The sequence below is a fragment of the Phoca vitulina genome, unplaced genomic scaffold, assembly GCF_004348235.1.
Source record: "Phoca vitulina isolate PV1807 unplaced genomic scaffold, GSC_HSeal_1.0 scaffold4, whole genome shotgun sequence".
NCBI lineage: Eukaryota > Metazoa > Chordata > Mammalia > Carnivora > Phocidae > Phoca > Phoca vitulina.
In genome coordinates, this window is record NW_022589707.1 from 34,015,805 (window position 1) to 34,031,206 (window position 15,402).

The following is a 15,402-nucleotide window of genomic DNA, read 5'->3' on the forward strand; positions in this document are numbered from 1 at the left end:
TAAGACAGGAAATTTTTTTTTGTCTGATTAAAAAATATCCTTCCTCCCCCAATCATTTACAACAAAACATCCTATCAAAAAAATCAGTGTTTCTCAGGATTTTTGTGCTGTTCTATTTTCATTGAGGTTAAAAGGCAGAGGAGATTTCACAAAGCATTCTTTGATTTGTCTCCCACTTAATGCTTTTCATTCTCCTGAAAAAGACATACTGAAAACATTCCATTCTTTCAATACAGACATCCTGAAGGCATTCAAATGTCACTCAAAATTTTTTTTCAAAAGCCACAGAAACCAACTATTCCTTGGATTTTTTTTTCTTTTATGAGTCAAGGAACATTGTTTACAGCTTGCCCTGAGGCTTCTGTTAATGTTTGTTAGAATGGGGTGTTTAAGTAGAGTTGCTCTGTTCTTTTATAATGGCAGACTGCTGCAGATTAATTTTCCTCAACTCATATATTTTCAATGACATAGAATGTTATAAATGGTTTCCAATAAACAGGAAGGAAAGTCAAAAGTATTTTCTCGAACCTTCTCCTCCCCCCATTCTTTTAAATTCTTATCTAAAATTTAAGTGAATATTATTTTAACGTTCTAATTCCTTTTAGCTACTGAGATAACTTCTTAAGAAATTAAACTTTTTCTCAGTTTCAAGCATAATGTATACTTGATCGGCCCTCAACAATATGAACCTTTTCTATAGAAGGTGAAATATTGTAATTATTTGTCTTTCCACTAGCAGTAGCAATACTTATTAATTAGCAGCCTTCTCCAGTCTTCCCCATCTCTCTCTTCCTTTTTCTTAGTCTTTACTACACAACTCCCTCAAAGTAAATGATCAAATAAATGTGTTTAAGTCTTTAAAAAGGAGGTTGTTGATCTGTTTTCTAAAACAAAAAAATGATCCCCTCTTATTACAGAGATGTTTTGACTTTTTTTCAGAAACTCCATGGATTATGAATAGTTTACTATGTAAACTATGTAAAAGTTACTGATAAAATAAGAGAAATATAAGCTCTTTTTCCATAACATAAAAATCCCACCACACAAAAAAGAATTTCTATTAAAATTCCTATTTTTCTGTTTTTCATATCTAAAATTGAATGGAAGTCATCATTAAAGATATTCAGTAATCAAAATGATCCACAATATAATGTTGGTAGTGTATGTAAAAATGACCATAAAAGTAAAATGAAATATAATGTTGTAGTAGGATAACTACAATGGCATCCTTAGCTACTATTGGAAAACCTAAGTTTAGGGAGGGTGCATCCTTAAAGATAAATATAAATTATTAAAGGGAGTTTTAATAAATTTTAATAAATTTTTAGCTTTATTTTACAACAGTGCTTTGAAAATGGACTAGTAATTGATAATCACATCAATTCTTTTGTCTCAATATTAATGGTTTATATAGAAACGGATATAAAGAAAAGTTTCTCAGAAAGATGGAATTGTTCATTGTTCTGGCGGATATGTAAAAACAATGGTGACTCAAAAGCAGCCAAGTGGACAGCTGCAGATGCTGTACCCAATGGAAATACTAAGCAGGCATAGCACAAATCAATAATTAACAAAGCAGATGTACAAAGCTTAATGAGGATGAATAATTGCATAGGCAGGAATGGTAAAAGGAGCTGATAACAGTACTAGTTTTGTAAGAAATTAGATAAACTCTTTGTATTCACAAATTTGTTAGCAAGAGTACTTCAATGCCTAATAGTACACAAGGAATATCTTTTCAAAATGCTTTGATTAAATTGATATGCACCTTTAATAACACTTATCACTAAGGATTATTTAGAAATCAAAATTATCCACAAAGAAATATTGGTAGGGTGACCATAAACATAATTTTAAAAGTAAATAATGAAATAATGTTCTAGGTGCATCTAACTACAGGGGCATCAAATTGTTTATTTTTGGAATTCTTAAGTTTAATGAAATGTCGAAGAGGGAGGTATATCTTTAGGGCACATCCTTTTCTAACTTTGGTGTGTGTGTATGTGTGTATAAACCCTTTCCTAACTAGTCAATAAGTTTCTTGGGGATAAATATCATGTTTTATAATGTACTTTAAAAGCACTAAGCCCAGTGCCTTATATGTAAATAAATACATTTTGATTTCTTCAGAATATAATTAAAATGGACAATATGATTAAGTATGCTTTAGTAAAAGCATTCTGAGTAAATTCTTTACATAAATGCTGAATATATGACTTGGAAACATCTTTTAGGAGTCTTTTTTTTTTCTTTTTTTTTTTTTGAGAAATAATTCTTAAATTGCAGTGACTTTAAAAACTAGAAATTTGCAGTGGTAATAGATGCATTTTTATAGCAAACTTGGAAAGCAAATTTCAGAGTTTTAGTTACGTAAGGAAGATAGGTATGTAAGGTTCATTTATAGCCTTCTATTTTCCTTAGGACATATGTTGCAGGAATAACTGCCCTCATGAATGCAAGGATTCATTGCTCAAAACTCTATCAAGTGCTCTAACCTGAAGATTCCTTCTTTACATGGCCATTTTATATCATTCTATTTTCTTTGAGTTATCATTGAAAATGCATACTTTCTACTGTCTACTTGTTCATTAATTTACAAATGTTTATTGAGTACCTACTGTGTGCCAGGCTCTATTCTAGATGTTGGGAATATAGCAGTGAACAAGCAAAAATCACTTCACTTATGGAGATTTTATTCTAAGGATGGAGACAAATCAGTAAAATATTTGATAAATTAGTGTTCAGTACTAAGGGGGAAAAAATGAAACAGAGAAGTAGGGTAGGAAATCTGAGAAAGAAGTAGGATTTTAAATTGAGTGGCCAGGAAAGGCCTCACTGAGAAGTGACATTTGGATTAAATCCTGAAAGAGGTGAAGGAGCTAGTCCTTTGGCTCTCTGGGGGGAAAAGCATTCCAGGCAGGGGGAATCCCAAGTTACAAAGGCCTTGAAGTGAACCAGTGCTTGGCATAGTTGAGAAATACCAAGGAGGCCAATGTGTCTGGAAGAGACCAAGGCAGAGAGTGGGGGGACATGAGATCAAAGGGATGATAGGAGGCTAGGTCATAAAGGACCTCATAGGTAAGAATGGAAGCCATTGAAGTGTTCTGCACAGAAGAGTGACATCTGACTTTTTAACAGGATCACACTGGCCACTGAATTTTGAGAATAAAGTGAAGAGGGCAAGGGTGGAAATATGGAGATCATTTAGGCTACAGCTATAAGCCAACAAGAGATGGTGGCTTGAAACAGGATGGTGGCAGTGGTGATAGTGAGAAGTGGCTGGATTCTGGATATATTTTGAAGATAGTATTCACAGGATTTTCAGACAGAATACGATGTAAGGTTTTCTACTATTTGTGATAGTTAAATTTCCACTGTTCCCTCCTAACTGATCAAAAAGTTACAAATCCTCACACATTTTCTGTCATTCCTAGATTATGATGTTAACATAACTTTTGTTCCTGAGTTTTTAAAACATATTTCAATGATTTCTGTGTCCTGTCTCAACCTTGAGGAAGGGTAAAGAGAAAATGTGGCTCAGAAATTTGACAGTGACAACACTATCTTATGAGCTCATCCTAAACTGTAAGCTTGGGGAGACTTAGTTCTTACCTTATTTCCTCCAGGCCTGTCTCAGAACCTTGCACACATCAGGCTCTCAAAAAATGTTGAATGTCTCTACATTTTCCACAGAATAACAAACTGAAGACAACATCCAGCGGTATCAATTGCACAGTCATAAATTAAAATGTGTATTTTAGGGGCGCCTGCGTGGCTCAGTCGGTTAAGCGCTTGCCTTCCGCTCAGGTCATGATCCCAGACTGCTGGGATCAAGCCTGCGTGGGGGGAGCCTGCTTCTCCCTCTCATTCTCCCTCTGTGCTCTCTCTCTCTCCCAAATAAATAAATAAAATATTTAAAAAAATAAAATTTGTATTTTATTAAAGATATTAAGCTGGAATACTCAACTGATAAATGTATTTGAGCTTCCTCAAATAATAAAGATGCTCATTAACACCTTTCAACCTGAAGTTGTTTTAGCTTTTCCTAACCTTTTAACTTAACTAAAGGGCGGAGAAGATTGGCTTTGCGATTCACAGCTGGAGCGGTCATGTCACACCGCCTCTCTCTTGTGAAGTTCCCGCAGTGTTCAGCCGTCTTGAACAAGGCACAAACGTCTATAGGAATTATCAGACAAGATGCGTGTATACCAGCGGCCGGAGACCCAAGCCTCTCCCTGGACCCAGCCCACACAGACCCCGGAGACACGGGCCTACGCTGTGCACGCCGGGAGTTGTAGTTTCCCTCCTTTCTCTCACGTCCTTTCGAGTGTAGCCGCCGGCGCGCTAGCGCCCCAAGCGGCGCGCAGGCTCTGTGAAGCGCAGCGCACGAGGACGGCGAGGAGCGTTTCCTAGCAACGGGGGAGCGGCAACGTCACGGCGGCTGGTTCTAAGCGCAGCTGCCTACTGTAGAGTCGGTGTGTGTACCTTCCGGCACCTGCGGGCTGGAGGGAACGCTTCTCACAGCCGTGTCCGAACGTTCTTCGTCTGTCCTTACCCGCTTTATCCTGCCCCAGGTCACGGAGAACAGCCTCCCGCCGCGACCCGCCTCTGAGGCCCGGGCCTTCTGGGCTAGAGGCGGTCCGGTCGGTTCCCGCTGGCCCTCGCCCCCCGCGCCCGTGGAGCCAGCCAGCCGCCCGCGGCCTCGGCGGGACGATGCTGGAGTCCATTCGCGTGACGGGTGAGTGCCGGGAAAGGCTGGCCCCTGGGTTGGCAGGGGCGGCCAGCGTCCTCCCGGCCGCTGGCGGCGGGTGTGGGGCGACTCGGGGCCCCAACCGCCCAGAGGCCGAGGTAACGGTAGGATGTGGGTTCCGCGCGGGGCGCGGGCGCTCAACCTGGCGCCGGGAACAGTGCGCGGCGCGCTGGCGGTGCTCAGAGAAAATGAGCGGAGGGAAGACAGAAAAAACGGTCCCTTTTCCTTTTGTCGCTTATTATCAGTAAGCACGTGCCATGGAATCTATGGAAGTAAATTATGATATACACATTACTGGCCCTACAAATGTGCTGTCTAAACATTTCATTTCAAAACGTATTAGGTGCTATACGGTACTGGCGTCTAATTTTCTAGAATGTTCAGAAAAATCAGAGCTAAGCAAAAGAACACATTCCTGTATATGAGTGTTTACACAGTGTTTATTTCTCTCTATGCTTTAATTCTTAAGTCAGTGAGAACGTTTTCAGTTTGTATTATTAGTAGGTCACTCTATAGTATGTATTATACCAACCTGAAGAAATAGGTGTTCAGACCCCAGGTCAGAAAGTTTACTTGCCTTTTATTTAAAAAAAAAGTATGGATGTTAACCATTTAAATATTATATTACATATTAGAAGGCTTTTCTTGGCCATTATCCTGGCATTCAATTCTGTATAACATTTCTGCAAGACAGGGTCCGTGGTAGTCCAGTATCATGATGAAGAACAACAGAGTAAAGGGAAATGCCTAATCCTGAAGCTAGTGTCACAATAAGGCTGGAATTTTTTACTATCAGGTATTGCAGTACCAAACAGACCATTTTTTTTCCTATCGGTTTTTAAATTCTAAACTGAATTCCTTTCCAATGAAAATACTTGTGGTCTTAATTTTATGGTGTTTTACTTCATGTTCGGTTTTTTAAAATAGGGAGCTGATACTGTACTTTATCTTATTATTTATGTTGACAGGAAGCACAAGATCTAAGAAGCAACTTAAATTAACATTAGTTTTTTAAAATGTAATTTGATGTGGACACTATTTTTTCATCTTAAATTACAATGAAAAATTTGAAAAAGTTACTCAAAAATACCATACCTTCTTTTTGTTTTGGAGCAGGGTCTCTCAGCTTTGCACTATTAACATTGAATTAATGGATAATTCTTTGCTGTGGAGGGCTGTCCTATGCATTGTAGAATGTTTAACAGTACTCCTGGCCTCTACTCACTAGATGCCATTAGCACCCCCCCAACATACACACACAGTTGTGACGACCAAAATGTCACCAGACATTGTCAAGTGTTCCCTAGAGGGCAAAATAACTCCCCTCCCCATCTAAAAACCACTGCCTTGGAGAAAAATATAGTTTGATTCCGTCAAAGTGAAGGTTTTTAGACAACGATTTAGAATAATATCAATTAAAATAATTTCCCCAAAACAAAACAATCATTGTAGAGAGAGAATACGATTATGATAGTAGTATTAGAAAGTGGGTATTCTGACCAACCAGTCAGCAACAGAAAGTAGATCTCCTTTTCAGTAGGTGGAGGTGGAAGTTAAAGAGAGGTGCTTTATGAAACAGTAGACTCTTTCCTCTTGTCTCAACTCCATTTCTGTAATTTAGCAGCAAAAATCAATCCAACTCTGCGTGTTGCATACCCTGAGATAGATAATTTCCCAGTGAGTTTCTATAGTTCAGTAAGAAAAAACATGCATTTGAGGCAGCTAGAGCATCAAATTTACAGCCCTTTTAAAAATAATTTATCAGGTGATTTTTCAAAATAGTTTATTTCTTTTATATAGTACTTGACTAGTTAAAATGGTAGTTTCAGAACCCTATGACAAGCAGTTTCACTAACATACTAGAAAACCCATTTTGGACAGCTAGAAACTTATGAAGAGAGTATAGCTGAAAACATGCCCCCCTTTTCCCTTGCTATCCTCTCACTACTCATTGATACCTAAGAAGCCCATGTTCTTCTGGTGGTTTCTAATGTCAGGAGTGAAGCAATTAAATACTTCTGAAATCTCTTTCTGTATAATATCTTTCTTTTGACTTATTAATCATAATTTAATATAATCTAAATATAATGTCCTGGTAGAACTGCTGACGGGGGAAGTAAAATAAGATGTCTATGCTATGTATACTGTTTGAAATGGAATCAAATCAGAAAAGTTTTTGTTTGCCTTCTCATATCTTTTGAAACATAGTTTATTATACTAAAGCCACTAAAATGTTGATTCTAGAATGTAGATGCAATTACTGTTAAATTTACCTTGGAAGTCCAAATGTAATGATTCTAACTACTTTCCCATTTATATTATCCCATGGAGTATTTCTGTAGGAGCTGAATATAATATTGAATTTAACAATACTGGTAGTTAACACAGGCTGCTTACCACAGGCTGGCACTGTTCTTAGCACTTCATATACATTAACATTTTCAATCTTCACACCAATACTATGAAATATGTAGTAGTATTACCCCATTTACAGATAAGGAAACTGCAGCACAAAGAAGTTAACTTGGTCACGGTCACAGCTACTAATAAATAGCCAAGATTCAGATTGGGGAAGTTCCATTCCAAAGCCCATGTTTTCAACCACTAGGAAAGGCAGAACACTATTAACAATGACTATATGTTGATTTAAGCCACAAAGTTCAACATGAAGATCTCATTTAACATCAGTGGTATATTATCTGATAGTTTACTCAGGTTGTTCTTTTTTAAGTTTTTATCACAAGCAAGCTGTCAATAAGTTTTGCCTGGAAAAATCGTACTTTACTTGATTATAAAATTTTCAAGATAGACAGACCTCTGGCTCATTCAATGAGTAACAAAAAGCTTCAGAAGCCGTATTGATTATGTTAATTTTTGATTTCCTACTGCCCATATTTTGTATGGGCTATAAGTGATTAATTAAAAGAAATGATTAACGAGTCATCTGGAAATGAAGCTCCTTTGTAACAAAAGTGAATGTTTAAAAATAACTGGAGACAAAAGTCATCTTAAGGCCACTGTTTGGCCATATGGGATGAATACACTTAGGCCCATAGCTCCTGTTTGTGTTATAGCAGTAGGTACCTGCCATTAAAACTTGTCTTCAGCATCACTGTTTCATTTTTTTTATGCCATTTTGGTATGATTCTTTTTTTCAACCTTCAGGCATTCAAATCCTGTATCCTTTCCTTCCTCTCAAATATTATCTTCCCTTGGCTACATCTCTGGCCATCCTTTCATAAGCAAGGCAGTGAGCCAGCAAAAACAAACAGGTGTATGCCATAAAGAGACAATTTCAGTATTGGAGTAGGCCATCATACAAACCAATGTAAAACTGCAACTGTGACAGGTGCTTCAAAGAACCTTCTGGGGAAGTTGTCCTGGACAAGTGATATTTGAACTGAAGGGTGAGTGAGAATTAATCTAACACAGGGGAGGAAGAGCTCTCCAAATATAGGGGACAGTGTATGAAGAGGTGTTGTGTCTGGAGAGAGAATGGTGAGTGTGAGGGATTAACAGAATGAAAGGAAGCTACTAGAGTGGACTGATTAATGGGAACATGGTGCAAGGAGGCCAGAGAGGCAGAGTGACCTGAGCTTGAATGACTTCATATGCCATGGTTAGGAGTTTTGTCTTCATCCTAAGTGGAAAGCCATGGGGAAGGTGGTTTTCTGGCATGTTCATTGTTATTTCAGATGGTGTTTAGAGTGGCATTATAGAATACCCTGCATATTTCTAACTGTAAAATAATAACACAACGGTTTCTAACCAAAAAATGACAATGTCACCTTATAATCATTGTTACTTGTTGAGTAACACTGAAGTGCTCCTAACTGGGAGTGTGACATTTTTGGGAATCCTGAAGTAAAGTTGACTTTCTCAGTTCCTGAGTGACATGAGCAGTGCCTTTTCATCTCTCTCTCTTTTTTTTAACTTACGATTGGGAAACTATATTGGGTTCTGTCGAATTTAGAGATACTAAAATTAGTAGGTTATCTGTTATAATGCAGACAAATTGGGCAATAAATATGTTTTCAAAGGTACTGATTTTTTCATATACCATTTAAAAGGTTAAGGTATAACTCACATTCAGTATAGTTCACAAGTCTTAAATGTGTAGCCCAATGAATTTGTGCATATGTAACCACTGCCTAGATGAAGATATAGAACATTTCTAGCACCCAGTGCCCTGATCCCTCTTCCTAGGTTATAACCCATCCCTCAGTGGTAACCACTATTCTGATTTCTAATACCATAAATTAGTTTTGCCTGTTTTTGAACTACGTAAAAATGAAATTATACAGTATGTACTCTTTTGATGTTATATCATTTGAGTTTTAAGTGATGATGAAGTACTTGATAAAATGTTAATTTTGTTTCGGGCCATATTGTTTTGTTTTGCCTTCTGTTTGTAATCAAGTAACCTATCGTCTTGTTACATAAATTATGCCAGGTTCTCAGGTTTCATCAATATAGTGAACTGTATGAAATTGCCATTTTGTGGGTCAAAATTGGTTGAATGGTATTTTCCAGCAGGCTTTGTTTCTGGTGATCTAATCTTCCTTTCAGCCATAATTACTGTGAAACCTCACCTCTTTACAGTTGTGAAAAACAAAGTTTAGTGAGTTCCTCTCTTTCCCATTCCTTTAGATGAGGAACATGAGGCACTGATGTGTTTAATGATTAGGCTAATATTACAGAGAGGTCATTGAAAGAACTGGGAATAGAAGCCAAGAATCCTGGTATCCTTTTCTCCTGTTCTAGATACAAATTAAGCTTTCATTGTGCTGGTAATTTCAGTATATTCACCTACTTGTGAATATACTGAGTATCAATTTTAATGTACTATTATTTCCAGGTTTTTCCTTCAATAAGGTAATCAGGTTGGGGTGAATGATTTCTTTGATCAACAAATTATTTTTGTTTAAGGTTATAGTGAAGTAGATTGCTGATGGCTAAAATGTCAAATTACGTAGTGACTTTTTATTTTTTATTTTTATTTATTTATTTGACAGAGAGAGACACAGCGAGAGAGGGAACACAAGCAGGGGGAGTGGGAGAGGGAAAAGCAGGCCTCCCGCGGAGCAGGGAACCCGATGCAGGGCTCGATGCGGGGCTCAATCCCAGGACTCTAGGATCATGACCTGAGCCAAAGGCAGACGCTTAACGACTGAGCCACCCAGGCGCCCATACATAGTGACTTTTAATATAAGAAAGTAGGATTGATTGCCTTATTATTTTTCTGAGAGAAAATGAGTACACTTCCCCCAAAGAAGCCTGCATATGCTTTTAATAAGTTTTGATTTTTCAGGAAAAAGAATAGGATGTTCTTCAATGAAATCTTCTTATAGGCCTTTTATTATGTTTTTATGCATGTTTAAAAGTCATTTTTTCCTTTTTTTAAATTTTTTATTGTTAATCACCATACATTACATCATTAAAAAGTCATTTTTTCTTAAAGTAGACAATAGTTAAAATTACAAAAACAACCTTTAGGTTCTCTAATAGTACATCTTAATGCAACTGAAATAAGATCAGTGTGACTCTGAGAAATTAATTTATTCAATCACCTGTCCCACTTTTATGAACTTCGTGGGAGATCAGCATTTGGCAGGATTGGTGTTTTATTAAATAAATACACCATTGGCACTCCCAAACCTTACTCATCAGCAGATGAGCTTAAAAAGGACTGATGCTAAACCTCTCAGGTAGATAATTAGCAAGTGAGCTGAAATTCTGTGACTCCTGGGGGGAAAGAGTTTTGCCCTACACACACTGTCACCTCTTTCCCACCCCCACTCCCCATTGAGGGATTTGGCAGATGGTTTAGGACTTTCGTTAAGTGTCCTGAAGTGTATAGGTTGCTTGAAATGAAAGAAAACTCTGAATTTAGAGGTCACTGATGCTTTATGACAAAACAAAAGAACTCTTGAGTTCAACTCTGTGGTCATAGAGCCACTAAGTCTTAGGAACCAAAGAAAGCATTTTTACACTGAATATTCATTTTTTAAAAAATGAACAAAATATCATGTAATAAGCCATCAAAATTTAGGAATTCTTTAGAATAGTTTTATTCACTGATTTTAATTTGGTTTAACTTTCTCCATTTTTATTATGAAGACCAAATGAGAAAAGAACCTGATTACCTCCCTTTACCTTCCTGGCTGTGCCTATTCCTCACCTGACTTTTCTAAGTTTGCGATACCCTTATTATCTCCGGTTTCTTGTTCTTTCCCTTTTAGTGTCCATTTCAGTCTTCCCTTCCTAGTCACCTCTTGTCTTGTAAAGTTGTGTCTTTTTAGGGAAACTGACATTGTTCATGGGCATTGAGCTATATAGCCTGGGTTCTCGTGTTCCTTAGCCTATGTTTGCCCAGCCTGCCCAATTTGGACTATCATTTGGCAACACTTAAGTCCGAAACCCCTGAAGAACTGAGACCTACCAGCCCGTAATGAAAGTTTTATTTGTTCTGTTTATTTTTGGCTATTTTTTTTTCCATTTATTGAATGCCTTCTTTGTGTAATCAACCTTCAACTTGACCCTGCGCAGTCTAGCTCCTACCTCTGAACTTGTACATGTAGTAGACATTTAGCCCTTGCAGACTTAATGCTTTTATGTTATCTTTAAGACACCAGAATTCAAGTTTAACATGTTGGCCAGAAAATGTTAACTGGAAGGACTTTTAAGTACTTACATATTTGGATTATTATTCATTTTTGATCTGGTACTTTACCAGGTCTTTACCCTAAACCCTATGACTTCTAAGCTTTAAAAACTTATGTTTAGGGCAGGGTTTCTTTATCATAGCACTATTTTGGGATGGTTATTTTTGTCATAGAAGTCTGTCCTGTGCATTGACAGATATTTAGCATCATCCTGGGCCTCTACCCACAAGATGCCAGTAGCACCCCTCCCTCGTTGTGACAACCAGAATGTCTCCAGACACTGCCATATGTCCCCTGGGGGACACAACTGCCTCTGGTTGAGAACCACTGGCCCAGGGTTTTTCCTCTGTTATATTTTCACTTCTGCAGTTATCTCCTAGAACTGTAGAATGGTTCCAGAACTACAGATACCTGTTTATCTAGAATGGTTGGAGAGTGACATGTTTAGGGTCCTGCCATTCATTCATTCATTCATTCAGTGTACATTTATTGAATGTCTATCAGATCATGCTAGATGTTGGAAGAAATGAATAAAACACAGTTCTGGTATCTAAGTACATCAGTTACTCAGATTACCATGTCTTATTAGGGTCTGTGTTCTGTACAGAGGAAGAAAAGGTGCAGTGCTGTGCATATAGCAGACTTAATATTGAATATGTGCTGATAATTGAATGAATGGCCGTATATAACACAACAAGCATGGACTCTGTAATCACATATACCTGCATTCAAATCCGTTTGCAGTTTATTACTTTATTGTCATATAACCTTGAGCAAATTATTTAACATTTCTGAGAGTTAAGTGATATAACATGTAGTTTTCTGTGAAATCCCAAACTCACATAAATGTGTCAACAAATGGTGTCTGTCATTATTATCATCATCATCATCATTATTATTAACCACTGGTTATTATAGAAAGGATTCCTGAATGTCTAATCTTAAATGAGTGAATGACAGATGTATGTGGATAAAGTTTTCAAAAAATTGAAATAAATTGTGTTTCTTGGCAAGGCAGGCATCTATCTGTCCAAGTTGGCTAGCATTGAAAATGCTTCCATAATAGGAGTCAAAGGTTGGGGGCTGGAGGCATTAGGGTCCATTGAGACTTGGAAAAGTGAACTGGTTGAGAGAATTAGATATCACTTGCAGAGAATCATATGTAATTTGGAGGAAAGGTTTATAAGCAGGCTTGGCCAGAGGTCAGATTTGTAGATAGGAGTTGGCCTGGAATCTAGTTTTGATAAGTAGGATTTAAGACAAACTTACTTTGTTGGTTTAGAATTAAATCTGAGAGTTCTTAAAGGTCTAGGCGCAATCTCATCTGTTTTCTTCACATTGCTTTCTTCCTGCTCTGATTTCTAGGTTATTGTCTGTATTTTCTGGTTTTCACATTTAAACTTACACTACCTTGTATTATTATTCAAATCATCAGAGGACTGCCTTGCCTTCAGAGCCAGATTAGAAGCTGGTTGAAGGCAGGAACAATGGATTTATAAAGATGTTTCTCGTAGCCATGTATCTAGTTAGTAGTATTCCATATGTTTGTGGAATGAAAGAATGCAAGTCAACACAGTTTTAAAGCAGTGCATGAGCATCAGTATATCAAGTGATTTGTACCTCTTTAAAGCACTTGTGAAACCAAAAGGCAAAGCTGACCTCTCCTTCATTTACCATATGATATTCTAATGTCTATGTAATAGTAATTATAATTTTTTTCAGACTTGGCAAGAAAAAAATCTTAATTTTCTTTCATATTAACCTGTAGCCTAGAATTAAGAAAATCAACCAATTGAGTGACATTACTAAAACATGCTTTAACATACACATATCATCTATTTAATTTTAAAAAATGATTTTTGAGATAAATAAGGCAGTGTCCTCCTTTTACTGATGGCTATCTTTATTTATAGCATCCAATTTCAAGATTGTGTTGGCTTTGAAAATGCCTTGGATTTTACTTTGATATTGGTGATACTATTGAAAATTATATCTTTTCTGTGAAATCATATTCTTGGTGGAGTTGACTATTCAGATTATTTATGTGTATTACCTCACACTGATATTAAACTTTGATCATCTAAATAGTTTGAAGCTGATAATTTTTATAGATAATTTAGCATATATATGCTTGTATAGAAGTGACACTGTCTAACATGACCAAAGTTTAGTAACATATTTTTTAATATTTAAAATGTCTTTTCTAAAGATTGTTGCAAAATTATAAAGTTTACAGAACCTTCAGAATACTTTTTGTATAATAAGCAATTTGCTTCATCTGGTATCTTTGTTATTTCTTTTGTTTTGATTTTGTTTATTAACACAGAAAAGCTTCACTGGCCTGAGCAAGAACTTGCGAAGAAGTCTGTTCTAAATGCAGAAGAGTCATTGATCATTGACAGCAAAAGAAGCATTTCACATTTATCTTCTGGGATACTAAAGGACATTTTCACAACTGGAACCAGTAGTTACAATGTCCTACTACAGAGCAAAGAGGAGAAAAAGCATTATTCACAAAAACAGTCTTCTTCTACCTACTCCAAAAGATGTAGAAAACCCAGCAAATCTCCTAGTTCTTCTCGTAGTAAAGATCTTCGCAAGATGAAAGTCCCAGTGCCTGTGATGAGCAGTGGTACTTGGTACTGCCTAGAAAGGCAGCCTGGTGTTTTTGTCACTAGTTCAGTGTCGAGTCCCATAAAGTTTACACATGATATCTCTGTTACAGGGAACAGCATAGTACTGCCACCTAAACCCAAAAACAAGGTAAAGCGACGCCATTTCTCTGCTCTGCCAAAGCCAAAGCTGCAGCCTCAATTGTCTAGAAGTTTTGAAAAAGGAGATGACTTTTCTGGGAAGAAATTTTGTATACTGACTGCTATAAAGCCCACCAACCTGGAGAAAGAGAAACTGAGATTCTTCAAATCTGACTATACCTACAATCCTCAGTTTGAATATGCAAACCCATCTCTGCCAAGTGTGTTAGCCAAACACAGCAATGCATCTGACCGATTCCTTAAACAGGTAAAACACTACTTCAGTAGTGGCATTTCATTTTTATGTAACTAAAGCAATTACTTGCAATCTTAGAAAAAGACTTTAAAAAATATTTCGGTTATTTATATGTTAACTCCTGTCCAGGACACGTAAATATGTGACAAGAAATCTCCAGATGAGTGCCATAGTCTGTATGTAAAGTATTTTGCACTAGTCAGAATCTATGATGAATCTGTTAGACTTTGTGATAAGAAGCATCTATATTTGGAAAAAGCTTCAGATTCTGGTTCCAGACTTTCATTTGGGAGTTACATACTTGTAGCCCATTAGCCAACCCACAGATGAGTGTTCCGTAGCTCACACTGTGTTTGTGTTTTCTATTTGAGTATGCCTTAGGTGGATCACACAATCTTTGGTTCCCCTGTTGTATTACATTTCCACCTTACTTAGCCTCCATAGGCATTTTGGGGAGCTAGGTTTGATACTTGCCCATGAACTTTTTAATGCTTTACTGAAATTATTTATCATCATCAAATAAATATTTCAGCACTCATTTATTTTTTTATTTTTTTATTTTTATTTTTTAAAGATTTTATTTATTTATTTGATAGAGACACAGCGAGAGAGGGAACACAAGCTGGGGGAGTGGGAGAGGGAGAAGCAGGCTTCCCGCAGAGCAGGGAGCCCGATGTGGGGCTCGATCCCAGAACCCTGGGACCATGACCTGAGCTGAAGGCAGACACTTAACGACTGAGCCACCCAGGCACCCCGCAGCACTCATTTAAAGAAGAAGATAATGGAGTTTTAAAAATTATTTCCAAGGTTAGCAAATCATGATGTAAATGCTATGAACAACACTTTCCAAATTGCTCAATTTAGACACTTAGCACATAGTTTTGTGTATTACAAGGCTTAATAAACTTTGAAATCCATTTAAATTATTGAGGGGAAATTGGCTGAAGGGTGTAGTGTTGAGGTCATATAGGTAGACTA

At 37.1% G+C, this 15,402-nt stretch overlaps 1 protein-coding gene across 4 annotated transcripts in view; it reads left to right on the forward strand.

Moving 5' to 3' along the window:
* Nucleotides 1-15,402, forward strand: part of KIAA0895 (KIAA0895 ortholog) — a 62,179-nt gene that overhangs the window by 9,968 nt on the left and 36,809 nt on the right. For 2 of the 4 annotated variants that reach the window (XM_032401776.1, XM_032401777.1), the window contains exons 1-2: nt 4,420-4,738; nt 13,742-14,436. In XM_032401776.1, the coding sequence (XP_032257667.1) occupies nt 4,714-4,738; nt 13,742-14,436 (720 nt within the window). In that variant the 5' untranslated portion in view covers nt 4,420-4,713. Of the gene's footprint in view, nt 1-4,419; nt 4,739-13,741; nt 14,437-15,402 lie in introns of those variants that run through there. The other 2 variants (XM_032401778.1, XM_032401779.1) reach the window with 2 other exon arrangements.